Source organism: Anomaloglossus baeobatrachus, chromosome 6 (genome assembly GCF_048569485.1).
Source record: "Anomaloglossus baeobatrachus isolate aAnoBae1 chromosome 6, aAnoBae1.hap1, whole genome shotgun sequence".
In the NCBI taxonomy this organism is placed as follows: Eukaryota; Metazoa; Chordata; class Amphibia; order Anura; family Aromobatidae; genus Anomaloglossus; species Anomaloglossus baeobatrachus.
Window position 1 is genome coordinate 290,877,757 of NC_134358.1, and position 15,744 is coordinate 290,893,500.

At 41.3% G+C, this 15,744-nt stretch overlaps 1 protein-coding gene across 1 annotated transcript in view; it reads right to left on the reverse strand.

The window, feature by feature from the left end:
* MYO10 (myosin X) overlaps positions 1-15,744 on the reverse strand; it is a 348,533-nt gene that overhangs the window by 108,469 nt on the left and 224,320 nt on the right. The window contains exons 9-15 of the mRNA XM_075314877.1: positions 13,866-13,969; positions 5,387-5,516; positions 5,184-5,302; positions 3,936-4,082; positions 2,388-2,488; positions 2,232-2,298; positions 489-581 (exon numbers count right to left, since the gene is read on the reverse strand). Coding sequence (XP_075170992.1) covers positions 489-581; positions 2,232-2,298; positions 2,388-2,488; positions 3,936-4,082; positions 5,184-5,302; positions 5,387-5,516; positions 13,866-13,969 — 761 coding nt within the window. The remainder of the gene's footprint in view (positions 1-488; positions 582-2,231; positions 2,299-2,387; positions 2,489-3,935; positions 4,083-5,183; positions 5,303-5,386; positions 5,517-13,865; positions 13,970-15,744) is intronic.

Sequence of the window (15,744 nt, forward strand, 5' to 3'; positions counted from 1 at the left end):
TTTGTATATAAATGAAAATGCTAATTACTTCTGAATGCAAAAACAGACAAAAGATATAAAAATGTTGATGGATTTACATTTGAAAGACCTAAATGCCCAGATATGGGGGAGTTCATCTTATTGAATGATTCCCTTTAATTGGTCAACATTGAATTTCGGTTAGCTGCCTATTGGGAGAAAGATATCTGTATTCTAGAGAAAAGTTAACCTGCTTCATGTCAATATGAATTAAGATTAGCCCCCACAGTGGTCCCTCCTGCCCTCAACTCATCAATACCATCTTCTCCAAATGCCATTGCAGCTACAGGGAGGTATTGGGGAGTCCAACCACCATTATGTCACATAGTTCAGAGCGTTCTCCTGATCTCTATGAATAGTTTATCTATTCTTGATAACAAGGTCCCAATGTCCTATCATTAGCCTGTACAAATTACAAATGTAGTAATCTTCTAAAAAAAACAATACAGAATAGTAAAAGTACAACGTACCGCGTGCTGGTTGTGTAACTTTTCCAGTAAGGTGCTATCGGTGGCTTTAGGAAAGTAGCTTTCTTCATTGATTAGAGCTAATAATCCAAGTTTCTGGCAAAGCAAAACATATGGAAACAAGTCTGTGATGTCATCCATGTTCCTTCTTCCTACATACAAGTATTGCTGACTCTTCCTCTTCTGAGTACTATCCAAAAGGTTCTCCATAACATTTATGGTGCAGAAAGTTCACTGCACAGGGTAGTTTACACTCTGCGATCTCGCTAGCAAGATTGCAAGCGATCGTACCCGCCCCCGTCGGTTGTGCGACACGGGCAAATCGTTACCCGTGGCGCACAACGTCGCTTACACCCGTCACACGGACTTACCTTCCCTGCGACGTCGCTCTGGCTGGCAAACCGCCTCCTTTCTAAGAGGGCGGTTCGTGCGGCGTCACAGCAACGTCACACGGCAGGCGTCCAATTGAAGCGGAGGGGCGGAGATGAGCGGGATGTAACATTCCACCAACCTCCTTCCTTCCGCATTGCCGGTTGAGGCCGGTAAGGAGATGTTCCTCGCTCCTGCGGTGTCACAGGAATGAGGAACAACATCGCTAATAAGCAGAGAACGATTTTTGGTTTCAGGACGACCTCTCCGCGGCAAGCGATTTTGACCGCTTTTGCGATCGTTTAAGGTCGCTCGTACTTATCACACACTGCGATATCGTTAATGACGCCGGATGTGCGTCACAAACACCGTGACCCCGATGATAATTCACTAACGATATAGCAGCGTGTAAAGCCCCCTTAAGTACCATCTAGTCTCATAGATTTCATGTACACATTCATTTTATTAAGAAGACGTAGGGCCAACCTCATGTTCTTTGTTAGAGCAGGAGGTCCACATAAAGAACAAGAATGTGCTGGCTGCAAGATTTTAAGGGAATCGCTAAATAAAAACTACAAATGTAGTGAGGAGATAAATCTATTCCTACACTGTTATGCTATGTGCCCACGGGGACAGTGTCCTGCGGATATATCCGCAAGACATTCCGCAGGAGCTCCCAGGACACAGCACCACAACTTTTGTCTGTTTCCATGCTGCGGAATGTCGTGCGGATATGGTGCGGGCATTCTGCATTTAGGATACAGTACCATGGCTTCGGCACTGCATCCTCAATGCAGAACAAGGGCTGCAGTGATCGGGGGAGTTCATACTTACCTCCATCATGCAGCACGTCGCTTTCCGGTAGCCGGGTCACTCTCTCAGCGTCTGCAGAAGAAGGTGGGCGGGCCTGAACTAGCTCCGGCTGTCACATGACCGGAGCTCGTGCAGGCTCCGCCCACCTCTTCCTTCCTGACCTGGATTCACCGCGCTCCTGTACACCGGACGGAGAAAGTGACTCCGGTGAGGCAGGTAAGTATATGGGACCCTGCGGAGAAATCCGCAACAATAATTGACATGCTGCAGATTTTTCCGCAAGAAAATCCGCACGATTTCCGCTGCGGAAAAATCCGCAGCGTGGGCACAGCATTTCCCAAATGCCATAGAAATGGCTGGAGAGTAGCTGTGCTGCAGATTTCTGGAAAATCCGCGGCTTTTGCGAGAGAAATCCGCGGCAAAAGCCGCGCATTTTCCGCAGCGTGGGCACATAACCTTAACATTTGAGGCTCTCTTACTAATTGCTTTGGGCAAGTCATGACATCATTATAAGTGAGTGATTTCATAAGCTGATCATAGACATCTGAATCACCACAAACTTACCTTTTCTATCAGGTCTAAGCACTCCCCATTATCCGTCCAATTAATGTCTTCCCATACAAGTCCTTCTCTGAAGGGAAAATAATGGTACAAATAAGGCGTTACTAATTATATTGTACATTTGTTGTCTTCTAAAGCTGACGTAGACTTGACTCTCACCTGCTGTATTCTAGCTGCTCCAAGGAGAATATGTGTTTATTGAAATATTCCTGCAGCTTCTCGTTGGCATAGTTTATGCTGAATTGTTCAAAGCGATTCACCTGAAACACAATGGAAAAGTCCAGATAAGACAGATGCAACACGTAGGAATATTTCATTCACTCACTTGAGTTAAGAGTATATTGACATTTGAACCTTTTACAGTTTATTGAATAGCTTGTATTGTGTGAGGAGCTAGCTGCGGCCTAAAGACTATTGGACCAATGGACATAAAGCGCAGCACACAGCTCTAAGGGGTTTCAGAATTTTTACAGCATGGAGAGCTGGTTACGTCCATTTTATTGTTGACTTTTATTAGAGATTGCAGGCTCATCAGTTAAAGGTACACAATTTGAAGGGGAAAGGGGTTGTAAATGTGTGTATGCTAGCTGGCCTCCATGGACTCTAATGTAATCAGGCTTGCAGTAGGAATCATTGTCCCGCATCTGGTGAGGGTCTGGGCGTCAATTGTTCCCCTCTGCAGGGGGGTTCTCTAACAAACAATTCTGCAGATAGGGACGGAGACAGGGGTTCTAGAACCTTCGTTGAGCTTGATGTAGAAAATGTCTAAGGGGGTGGGTTTGTCATGAGTACTTCTGCCCATTCAGTGGGCTGATCCCTAGAGAGGTACCACAATAAGCCACAAATTTGGTTAGCGAGGCAGTTGGTGCTGTGATGTGGAGGAGTGAAAAGCTGTTGCTGTGGCCAATTCCTGGTGCCCATGAATGGACTATAGAGATTGTAGCTGGATACCCCTGCTACAGTTGTGATATCCGTCATCTGGAGGAGCATGAGGATTATAGTTGCTGTAAGACCGTGTATGGAAGAAATAAAAATTGTTGCATTGTTAACCTGCCTAGGTGATTAATACAACCATCAACCTCAGATCTTCAGATAGAACTATGATTGTCTATGGACAGGCATGATGGCTGAATTGTGATTGCAGCTCTTGAGTATAATACAGGCTTTAGATTGCAATCAGTAAAGCAAAAAATAATGCAATATTTTTAGACAGTACTAAACTTGTTTTAACAAATATAGTGTTTCATACCCTGTGAACTTTTCCACATTTTTTAACATTATACCCACAAACTTAAATGTCTTTAATTGGAATTGTATGTGATACACCAACACTATGTATCAAGTATTTGTGAAGTGTAAAGGAAACGATACATGATTTTCTAAATATTTAAAAAAAAATCTGAAAACTGTTAGGTGCATTTGTCTTCAGCCTCCTGTATGCTTCCATAAATCGTAAAATACTGCTGTAATTCTTTCTCTGCCAAGAAAGTAAGTAAAACAAAGTTCCAGCTTTCAAATGACACACAAGACTCAATATTCTAGATGCCACAATGATGGGAAGTTTGGTAGCAGCATCAAGCATTTTACTCTCAGGAGCTAAAGACCATAGGGGGAGAGTATGTAAGAACTTCTTTTTCTGTTATCACCCTTTATTAATTGGGGAGTATATGGATAAGATGGGCGAGAGCCAACAACAAAATGCAATACCTCAAAATTTTCAAATCCAAAGATGTCTAGAATGCCAATTGATTTGAAATCGTCTTTTCCTTTAATCCGACTGTTGATCTTCCGGATTACCCAGGTAAAGCATTGTGAGTAGAGAGCCATGGCCACTGAATCTCTGCTGTCTATTGCCTGTAGTAGTGCAGGAAACAATAAGGGTTAATACAAGGTATGTAATTTCCATCCCATACACATGCCTACAAGATAGTGACAGTAATATTAAATGAAGGCTTATGCTGTAAGAATAATTACCCAAAATTTAGGTGCCTTGTCTTGGAAAATGTCAACTTTTTATTACAAGAAACACTGGATATCATAGTTTGGAAACCACTGATGAGATCTTCTCCCATGTTTCCATTATAAAGTGGTTTAATAACAAGGTAGGGGATTTTTTTTACATACAATTGCATATGTTAAAGCCAATTAATTAAAGGGGTTTTCTGAAAAATCCCTTTAACTCTGCATTTCACTATATGTATGTGCTGTAATAAACAGCACTAGTGCCTTCCAAAGTATATGACAACAGTGATGACAATATATATACTGGGAAGGGAACCAGGAGGCTAGGATCTTATGGAGTGGGAAGGGTAGTGAAAGACGGTGGATCATTGATAAATTTAAGGGCGTTATCCGGGACTTTTCTTATTTTTCCCCATAGGGCTAAGAATTTAGAGGCAGGTAGTTGCAAACTACCGTCTATTTCTGCCCAGTGCCAATCATTGCAGGCTCAGAGTGGTCAAGGACTGTTCCTGCCGGTGGTTCTGTTGCTTCATTTCACCTCACTTCAACAAAGCAGCTATGTCAACAGGCGTCGCTACTGACGTCATGCCGATTGAAAATTATTTCCCCACATTTAGGCGGCAGGGAGACAGCTGTCAATCAGCATCAAATCAGCAGAGACGCCATGTCAACAGAGCAGACCGGCAGAGAAGGAGCTGCTCTGCCGATGTGACATAACCAGAAGCCACAAAATCAACAGAGGAGTGGTCTGTGAAAACTCTGAGTGGGCAGAGATTGGTGCTGAGTTGAACAGGCAGGCAGGTCGCAACTACCGGACCATTATTTCTTAGAACCATGAGGGAAAATAAGCAAAGTCTCAGATAACTCCTTTACCATATCACAAATGGAGTAATTTTTTTTTTTCCATATTTTTGGACTTTGGAATGATTTACAATATGTTAACCATTTTCTATTTATCTCCCAATAAAACATACTAATAGTTTGTGAGCTTACTTGTTGGATGCTGAGTGGTGTAGAAATCTCCTCTCCCCTGAGGATCATGGATTTGTGCGTTAGTGCTTCTGTCAATTGCTCAGAGTCCAGCCCCAGCAAATCTGCAGTTCGCACTAGTGCTAGGTTTAATATAATATCATGTGATCAGAAATAACACGTTATGAGAAATGTCATTACCAATGCCGTACATACATGGTTCTTACCTGTCTTTGTAGAGATTTGTGCTCCACCAGCAGTTATAAAATCTATGTTTCCTAGGTGCAAAATCCCTGCAAGCAACCTAAGAACTTCACGGACATCTTCGGAAGTAAACTTCATGACTTCCATGGCAGTCTGCAATAATGGAGATGTTACAGAATCATATCAGGCACCAATAAAAGTCAAAGTAAAAACAAACATAAATCCTGGGTTCTCCTGGGTCCAAGTGAACATTAGATGTAATGTATTCAGCGACATAGGTCTCACATCATTGCAATTTGTGAGACGCCATGGGGATATTTTCTCATCATGATCTGACCCATTATTTGGTTATATTATTACAGCACCATTTTTATATATATATATATACACACATATATATATATATATATACATATATATAAATATATATATATATATACACATATATATATATATATATATATATATATATACACATACATATATATATATATATATATATATATATATATATATATATATATATATATATATATACATATACATATACATATACATATATATATATATATATATATATATATATATATATATATATATATATATATATATATACACAGTTAGGTCCAGAAATATTTGGACAGTGACACAATTTTCGCGAGTTGGGCTCTGCATGCCACCGCATTGGATTTGAAATGAAACCTCTACAACAGAATTCAAGTGCAGATTGTAACGTTTAATTTGAAGGTTTGAACAAAAATATCTGATAGAAATTGTAGGAATTGTACACATTTCTTTACAGACACTCCACATTTTAGGAGGTCAAAAGTAATTGGACAAATAAACCAAACCCAAACAAAATATTTTTATTTTCAATATTTTGTTGCAAATCCTTTGGAGGCAATCACTGCCTTAAGTCTGGAACCCATGGACATCACCAAACGCTGGGTTTCCTCCTTCGTAATGCTTTGCCAGGCCTTTACAGTCGCAGCCTTCAGGTCTTGCTTGTTTGTGGGTCTTTCCGTCTTAAGTCTGGATTTGAGCAAGTGAAATGCATGCTCAATTGGGTTAAGATCTGGTGATTGACTTGGCCATTGCAGAATGTTCCACTTTTTTGCACTCATGAACTCTTGGGTAGCTTTGGCTGTATGCTTGGGGTCATTGTCCATCTGTACTATGAAGCGCCGTCCGATCAACTTTGCGGCATTTGGCTGAATCTGGGCTGAAAGTATATCCCTGTACACTTCAGAATTCATCCGGCTAATCTTGTCTGCTGTTATGTCATCAATAAACACAAGTGACCCAGTGCCATTGAAAGCCATGCATGCCCATGCCATCACGTTGCCTCCACCATGTTTTACAGAGGATGTGGTGTGCCTTGGATCATGTGCCGTTCCCTTTCTTCTCCAAACTTTTTTCTTCCCATCATTCTGGTACAGGTTGATCTTTGTCTCATCTGTCCATAGAATACTTTTCCAGAACTGAGCTGGCTTCATGAGGTGTTTTTCAGCAAATTTAACTCTGGCCTGTCTATTTTTGGAATTGATGAATGGTTTGCATCTAGATGTGAACCCTTTGTATTTACTTTCATGGAGTCTTCTCTTTACTGTTGACTTAGAGACAGATACACCTACTTCACTGAGAGTGTTCTGGACTTCAGTTGATGTTGTGAACGGGTTCTTCTTCACCAAAGAAAGTATGCGGCGATCATCCACCACTGTTGTCATCCGTGGACGCCCAGGCCTTTTTGAGTTCCCAAGCTCACCAGTCAATTCCTTTTTTCTCAGAATGTACCCGACTGTTGATTTTGCTACTCCAAGCATGTCTGCTATCTCTCTGATGGATTTTTTCTTTCAGCCTCAGGATGTTCTGCTTCACCTCAATTGAGAGTTCCTTAGACCGCATGTTGTCTGGTCACAGCAACAGCTTCCAAATGCAAAACCACACACCTGTAATCAACCCCAGACCTTTTAATTACTTAATTGATTACAGGTTAATGAGGGAGACGCCTTCAGAGTTAATTGCAGCCCTTAGAGTCCCTTGTCCAATTACTTTTGGTCCCTTGAAAAAGAGGAGGCTATGCATTACAGAGCTATGATTCCTAAACCCTTGCTCCGATTTGGATGTGAAAACTCTCATATTGCAGCTGGGAGTGTGCACTTTCAGCCCATATTATATATATAATTGTATTTCTGAACATGTTTTTGTAAACAGCTAAAATAACAAAACTTGTGTCACTGTCCAAATATTTCTGGACCTAACTGTATATATATATATATATATATATATATATATATATATATATATATATATATATATATATATATATATATAAATAAAAAGCACCATTGTATTATTATAGCGCCATAGGTGCTCTACATGTGAAAAGGGAATATATAATAAAAACAATTAATCATGAACAATACAAGGCACAGACAGGTACAGGAGGACAGAGGACCCTGCCTATGAGGGCTCACAGTCTACATGGGATGGGTGAGGATACAGTAGATGATATATATATCTATATATATCTATCTATATATATATATATATGTCAGGATTTTGTAGGATCCATCTGTTCAGAGGATTAGGGCACAAAGTAGAATATTTAATCCATAGTAAAAGATCTCAGCTGAGTTGTTGGAGTGGGCTAGTTATCTGTCCTTATTCTTACTGGTTTCCCTCTCTATTGATAGATTCCAGCTGAATTTCGTTAAGTTGGAGATCATCTGTTGGTGAAATAAGAACTGACAATGGAGAGAATTGAGCTCATCTAGAATAATGCCTACTAATGCCGATCAGCCCGCATCTTAGAGCTTTCACAATTTGTGATGATGAAACTAAGATCTCATGAATTGTACCGTAGCATGTAGATGAACACAAACGCCACAAACATCTAAAGCATGCCATGAGATGACCACACCAGACAGAAGAAGCAGAGCAGTCTCCTCATTTCTGGTTTATACCCTATACAGTATGCTTTGTTGACAGATTCTCGAATATGTCCCATTCTAATGGAACATCTTAAGCAAGTACAGAACACATTGTACAAGTTATCCTGGTATGTTAGGCAATGCCATTGTGAAACTGTGTAAAAGCTAATTCAAAGAGTAAATGTTGTTTTAATTTTTATTTCATAAATCAATAGTACAGATGAAAATAACAAACTTTGTAATATACGTTATCAGATAAATCTGCTTCTTTCTCAAACAGGATTGATCATTATCAAAATTCTCAATTCTGATGTAAAGTCTGTATTCAGTGAAGACAAATTGTTACATTACTGAGATAGGAGATGGCAGCTGATAGTATTTTATGCAGGGGAGAGAAATAGTGATGAGCGAGCACTACTATGCTCAGGTGCTCAGTACTCGTAATGAGCAGTTGGATGCTCTGATGGGCTCCACTCGAGTACCAGAGTATGATGGAAGACAAGGGGGAACTCAAGCATTTTTCTGGAAAATTTTCAGGAAAAATGCTCGAGTTCCCCCTTGACTTCCATTATACTCGGTACTCGAGTGCAGCCCATCGGAGCCTCCAACTGCTCATTACGAGTACTGAGCACCTGAGCATGGTAGTGCTCGCTCATCACTACTTCTCCCTGCATAAAATCTTATCGACTGCCATCTCCTATCAAAGTAATGGGAAAGTCTTCACTGAATACAGATTTTACCTCAGAAGTGAGAATAAATGATCAGTCCTGGCAGGGAAAGAAGCAGATTTCTCTGATAAGATTTACTACAATGTTGACGACAGATTTATGAAATAAAAATGAAAACGTTTACTCTCTTAAACACATTTGATACAAATTAATGTGCAGAAGCTAAAGTGCTGATTCAAGGAAATACAGGCAATAAAGTAACATTCCTTTACTTGTAAGTCATGATGTCATCTCTTCTGAGAGCAACCTCATGAAATATTCGATAAAAGAGAATATTCAACATAAACATCATTGGAAGATGTCATTAACAGTGTTCAGTGCTTTATAAAAGTAAGATTAATGGGAGATTGTGCTGAAGATGAGGACACAGACACTGGATATATTACCAGCTTAATGGAACAGGACACCTGGCGCAATGGTACGGGCTGTGTGACGTGATGAGGTGAAAATATTATAGTATATGAAAATATGCATTAAAACGGCATCAATTTTGGTTAAAGGAGAACTGTTGTTTTAATTTTTATTTCATAAATCAATAGTACACATAAAAATGTGCAACTTTGTAATATATCTTATCAGACAAATCTGCTTCTGTCTCTGTCAGAATTGATCATTATCAAAATTCTCAATTCTGAGGTAACATCTGTATTCAGTGAAGACTTTCCCATTACTGAGATAGAAGATGGCTGCTGTTACTGATGAGAGTATATGACGACGTGAGCCGCTAGATGCAGAGGTAAGAGCTAGAGGTAGAGGGAGGAGCTGTAGGAAGAGGGAGGTGCAAGAGGCAGAGGGAGGACCTAGAGGAAGAGGAAGGAGCAAGAGGCAGAGGGAGGACCTAGTGGAAGAGGGAGGCGCAAGAGGCAGAGGCAGGACCTAGAGAAAGAGGGAGGAGCAAGAGGCAGAGGGAGTCGCAAGAGGCAGTGGGAGGACCTAGAGGAAGAGGGAGGAACAAGAGGCAGAGGGAGGACCTAGAGGAAGAGGGAGGCGCAAGAGGCAGAGGGAGCACCTAGAGGAAGAGGGAGGAGCAACAGGCAGAGGGAGGATCTAGAGGAAGAGGGAGGCGCAAGTGGCAGAGGGAGGACCTAGAGGAAGAGGGAGGAGCTAGAGGCAGAGGGAGGACCTAGAGGAAGAGGGAGGAACAAGAGGCAGAGGGAGGACCTAGAGGAAGAGGGAGGCGCAAGAGGCAGAGGGAGCACCTAGAGGAAGAGGGAGGAGCAACAGGCAGAGGGAGGATCTAGAGGAAGAGGGAGGCGCAAGTGGCAGAGGGAGGACCTAGAGGAGGAGGGAGGAGCTAGAGGCAGAGGGAGGACCTAGAGGAAGAGGGAGGAACAAGAGGCAGAGGGAGGACCTAGAGGAAGAGGGAGGAACAAGAGGCAGAGGGAGGACCTAGAGGAAGAGGGAGGAGCAAGAGGCAGAGGGAGGACCTAGAGGAAGAGGGAGGAGCAAGAGGCAGAGGGAGGACCTAGAGGAAGAGGGAGGAACAAGAGGCAGAGGGAGGACCTAGAGGAAGAGGGAGGAGCAAGAGGCAGAGGGAGGACCTAGAGGAAGAGGGAGGAGCAAGAGGCAGAGCTCTGCTCTCTCCTCCCTCTTCTATCTCAGAAGTAACAACTGCCATCTCGTCTCTTAGTGATAGGAAAGTCTTTACTGAGAATGTTGATAATGACTGATCAATTCTGACAGGGAAAGCAGATTTGTCTGATAAGATATATTACACAGTTGCTTATTTTCATGTGTACTATTCATTTATGAAAAAAAAAAAAAATTAAAACAACAGTTATGCTTTAATTTTTAATTCTGAGAAATTCATTATTCAAGGGTTCTTTTTCTCTCATTGCTTGGCTAAATTCTGTCATTTTGTTATTGTATTTGGTAAACAAGACATCCGCATGTTCACTCAGCATTTCTGGTATACATATTATATTTCTTATTTTTATCAGTAGTATAGTGAGATTTTCAGTGCCCCTCTTCGCTCCACAACTGCGGTGAGAAGTGTAAGTAGCGCAAAGATGTAACATAAGTGGTCAACCACTGCTCAGAGCCTATGGGCTGCCGGAGAGAGACAGTACTTTAGGGTATCTATGTTCATGTAATCACAGAATATAGACAGCTGTAAAGGCCATATTCTTTTTCCTATGTAGCCTGCATTTAATTTCCTTGTCTTTGACCACGTCACAATAACATCCTCAACATAACAAATATCTGTTTGGGTAATACATGCTTTACATGTTGGAGTCTCTATCAAAACGCAATCCCATTCTACATGAGTTTAAGTAAAAGTGTATGTGCACATAATAAGTATTTACAGAAGAATAATACTGATATGCTGCCAGGAAAAAGCTGGGTTTTTTACGCCTTTTTCTCTTCCTTCATTTGCATGGGTGAAAAATGCTGCAAAAAATCCAAAATGATTCTTCAACTCTGCAGGAAATCATAAGCATCATGTGCTTGAAATTTCAGAAATATCATTCACTTTAGTCGTATTGTAAATCCCAGGTTTTTTTCTGCGTCAAAAATGCATAAAAATACAACATATGCACATACCCTGATATAGGAATCAATTACAGTCAGTGCAAACTGATTCACACATCCCATTCCAGCAGCCTTGACAGTGATCTGTGGCTTCCCCCTACCTGATGGCATCCGCAGATCTTATTTTGCTTAGGCTAGGTTCACATTTCCGTCAATTTGTATCAGTCACAATCTGCGGCTCTGGTAAACAAAGGAATCCGTTTGGCGGATTCCGTTGTTCCCATATACTTGTATGATCGGCGGATTGTGACTGATGACGCTGCGTTGCATCGTCCGCCTGACTGATCAGTCGTGGAACGACTGACCGTCGGGCTGCAGGAACGCAGCATGTAGCGTTTTTTGAGCAGCGGAATCCTTTTGATTCTTGGCCAGCTAATGAGAGCGATCAGCTGATCACCCGGCGGCCGGCTAATGAGAGCGATCAGCTGATCACCCGGCGGCCGGCTAATGAGAGCGATCAGCTGATCACCCGGCGGCCGGCTAATGAGAGCGATCAGCTGATCACCCGGCGGCCGGCTAATGAGAGAGATCAGCTGATCACCCGGCGGCTGGCTAATGAGAGCGATCAGCTGATCACTCAGCGACCGGCTAATGAGAGCGATCAGCTGATCACTCAGCGACCGGCTAATGAGAGCGATCAGCTGATCACCCGGCGGCCGACTAATGAGAGCGATCAGCTGATCACCTGGCGGCCGGCTAATGAGAGCGATCAGCTGATCACCCGGCGGCCGGCTAATGAGAGCAATCAGCTGATCGCTCTCATTAGCCGGCCGCTGGGAGATCATCTGTTCGCTCTCAAAAGCCGGTGGCCAGCTAATGAGTGTGATCAGCTGATCGTTCGCTCTGTCTCTTGTTTTATAACGGAATCCGCTTTCTCTTCCAACACTTGTCATCCGATGTACAACGCATCAGTCACAAGCATTAAGCAACGTATGTGACTGATGCAAAACAACGGAAATGTGAACCTAGCCTTAGTCAATCTGGCAAATCATCACACTGCAATGATGACATAAAGCCACGCTAGATAACTAAGAGAGGAACCACAGATGCTGACAGATAAGAGGTGGTATTCCTGCAGTGGCCACAGACTAATGTCGAGGCCGATGAAGCGGCACAATCGAATATAGTCACACCCACTGTAGAATCAATATATAATTTATTTATAGTGATCTGCTTACCATAAACAACAAAGATTATTAAAGATGTCCTAAATAAGTAAACCACTATGATTAATATGTCCTAAAGATAGATAAATTAACTCTCTGAGAAAAAGTCTCTATGGCATATAAATATCTAAAAAAGGGGAACTATTTTAGAATCTCATAAAATGTAAACTTATTAAGCAAGTTACAAAATATAACACAGAGTGCCTCTCTGTAGGGGACAGTCAGTCCATAGTTATATTAGTACATAAAAGGACCAGCTTAAAATGTACAGATCCAGACAAGGTGAACAATTCAGTAGAGGCAAGTGCTTACGTAAATATATTTATTAGTGATGGGTGAGCACTAACATGCTCGGGTTCGCGGTACTCATAATGAGCAGTTGGACGCTGGATTAGCGCAACTCGTGTACCGAGTATACTGGAAGGCAATGGGGATGAGCATTTTTCCAGAAGATTTTCCGGAAACATGCTGGAATCCCTCATTGACTTCCATTATACTAAGGTACTCAAGTCGCGCCCATCTGAATGTCCGACCTGCTCAATATGAGTACTGAGCACCTGAGCATGGTAGTGCTCGCTCACCACTAATATCTATACAATGCATGTTCCTGTGACTTGAAAAATACAACCTAAAGTGTCATGGGCTAAGAAAGACGCTTTGGGAGTACTCACTGGAATAAACAATATACCAGGAGCCACGTCCCCCCCATCCCCCCACCCCGACGCACGTTTCACTAGCACCAAACATGCCCAAAAAGAACAGGATCTTTTGATCTTTGTTAATGAAATAATACCCTACTGCTTTATTGTAACTGCAACACAGTGCCATTTACTTGAAAAAAGCTGTAATTACTCTAGTGATTTAAAAGGGTCTTGTGGGTGAGATTCCTCAGTGACTGAGACATTTGTAATATATCCAATCATTAAAAGTCTCTATTATGTGTATACATCTATAGATACAGATGTAGAAAACATTAACTTGACAGTTAACATATTACGACATCGTGATGCTGTAAACATTTTCAATGACTTGTGCAAAGTTAAATGGCAAGTTAATGTTTCCAGCTTCATGGTATGTAATCTGTTAATTGTAAAGTAATCATTTGCTACATCTATAGGCTTTATATGTTAAATATCAACTTACTTTTACTTCCTGGAAGGTCTCCTTGTCACTGATGGTTTCATCTCTGATACATCCGGACTGATTCAAGTAGTGGTATTTCTCTGGATGCAATAAATAAAAAGCCTCTGTGGAAAAACCCCAGAAACAATTGGTCATTTACAGGTGACATTTTCAGACTGATATGGTAAGGTCTCCCACAAGCCATGCACTTAGTTCTCCACAAAAGTGTAACCCCCGGTTTCCTTGTCACTTTTTCAGGACGATGGTTGTAAAACGGCACAGCTAAGGCTCTGTTTAGATTTACTTTGAAGCGTCAATCAAAATTTTGTCCATATTGATCACAATAGTGCAGCATGATGAATTTAGTACTGTGGGGTGATTTGGATTAAAAATGGAAGTGACAATGTAGGTATGTCCGGAACTATGGAATATTCTTTAACAAGATAAATATTTTCATACAATTCTCTTTTTATTTGGCTTTTATGAATCATTAAAAAGGTACAATATCCACAGAAAGCAGGTCCAACTGAGAGGAAGCAGGCAATATATGATGACATGTGTGGAGGATAACTGAAGTTGTAAGTGGTAATAGCCTTTAAAGGAAATCCATCACCGGGTTTTTTTCTAACCCATGTGAGAGCAGTATGATGTAGGCCTACAATCTTTGATTCCAGCGATGTATCACTTACTGGGCTCCTTGCTGTAGTTTTGATAAAAATAACTGTCTTATCTGCTGTAGATCTACCAGTTCCCTGAATGATGAGCTCTGTATAATCATGCCCACACCACTGATTGGCAGCTTTCCGTGCATAGGCAGACAGCTGCCAAACAGTGGTGGTGTTGGAGTTACACTGAGGACTGAACGGGTAACAATGTTTTGAACTTTTGACTTTCAGGCTCTATATCTCACTATCCACTACAGCTTTGAACGTGAAACTACATTCATCTTATAGACAGTCATCTTGGTTATCTCATACTTATATTTGACTTGCAACTATTTAGCATATGATTAGTTATGCAGATTCTTGTCATGTCATTGCATTGTTACTGTTTTGCTCCTAAAAATCAACATTTTTTTATTTTATTAGTATTTTGTAAATCCAACTATGGCTTTCAACACTCTCTGAATCCTTCTGGGTATGTTCCCAGGTCTCTCCTACACATTCCCAATGTTGGTGTACACTGGTTGACTCACTTGGATATGTATACAGCTTTTTCTACAACTCTACCCACAGGTTTTTGATTGTGTTGAGGTCTGCGGACTCTTGGGACAAATCCAGCACCTCTACTTCATTGTCATTGAACAATTTCTTTGCCAATGTTGACGAATGCTTCAGGTTCTTGTCCTGCTGGAACACTATATTGTTCTTTTCATACCCGTAGTACGTAAGTGTACGAAGTAAATTGTATTGTAGAATATTCACATACAGCTCAGCATTGAGACCACCATTGATCTTGGTTAAGTATCAAATGCCTTTTGGCTTTGAAACAACCACATATCATCAGGTTTCATTCACTAAACTTGAAAGCTCTTTCAATTTCTTGATCCATTAGCCGCTTTTTCCTTGGTTCTTCCATAACCTTTTGCACCCATCAAAGCCTAGTCTATTGTCTTTCATCTCATCACTTTAAATTACCAATTTCCAAGCTTCTACTGTCCACTTTTCATACTTTTTGTAAACTCGAGGTGATGCTTCCTATGACTATACTGCAGTCGAGACTTCTTCACTTTTTTGGGCTGCTATTTCAGATTTGTGTAATATGCGTCACACGGTGCTTGCATGGACGTCTGTGATCTCCCTTTAACGAAGCATACGGGCCACCTTCACTGTTGTGTTTGTTGCTCCAGAAAAAATAGACCTTGTGATGAGCCGACTCGTTAACTCCGATATTTTGCCTG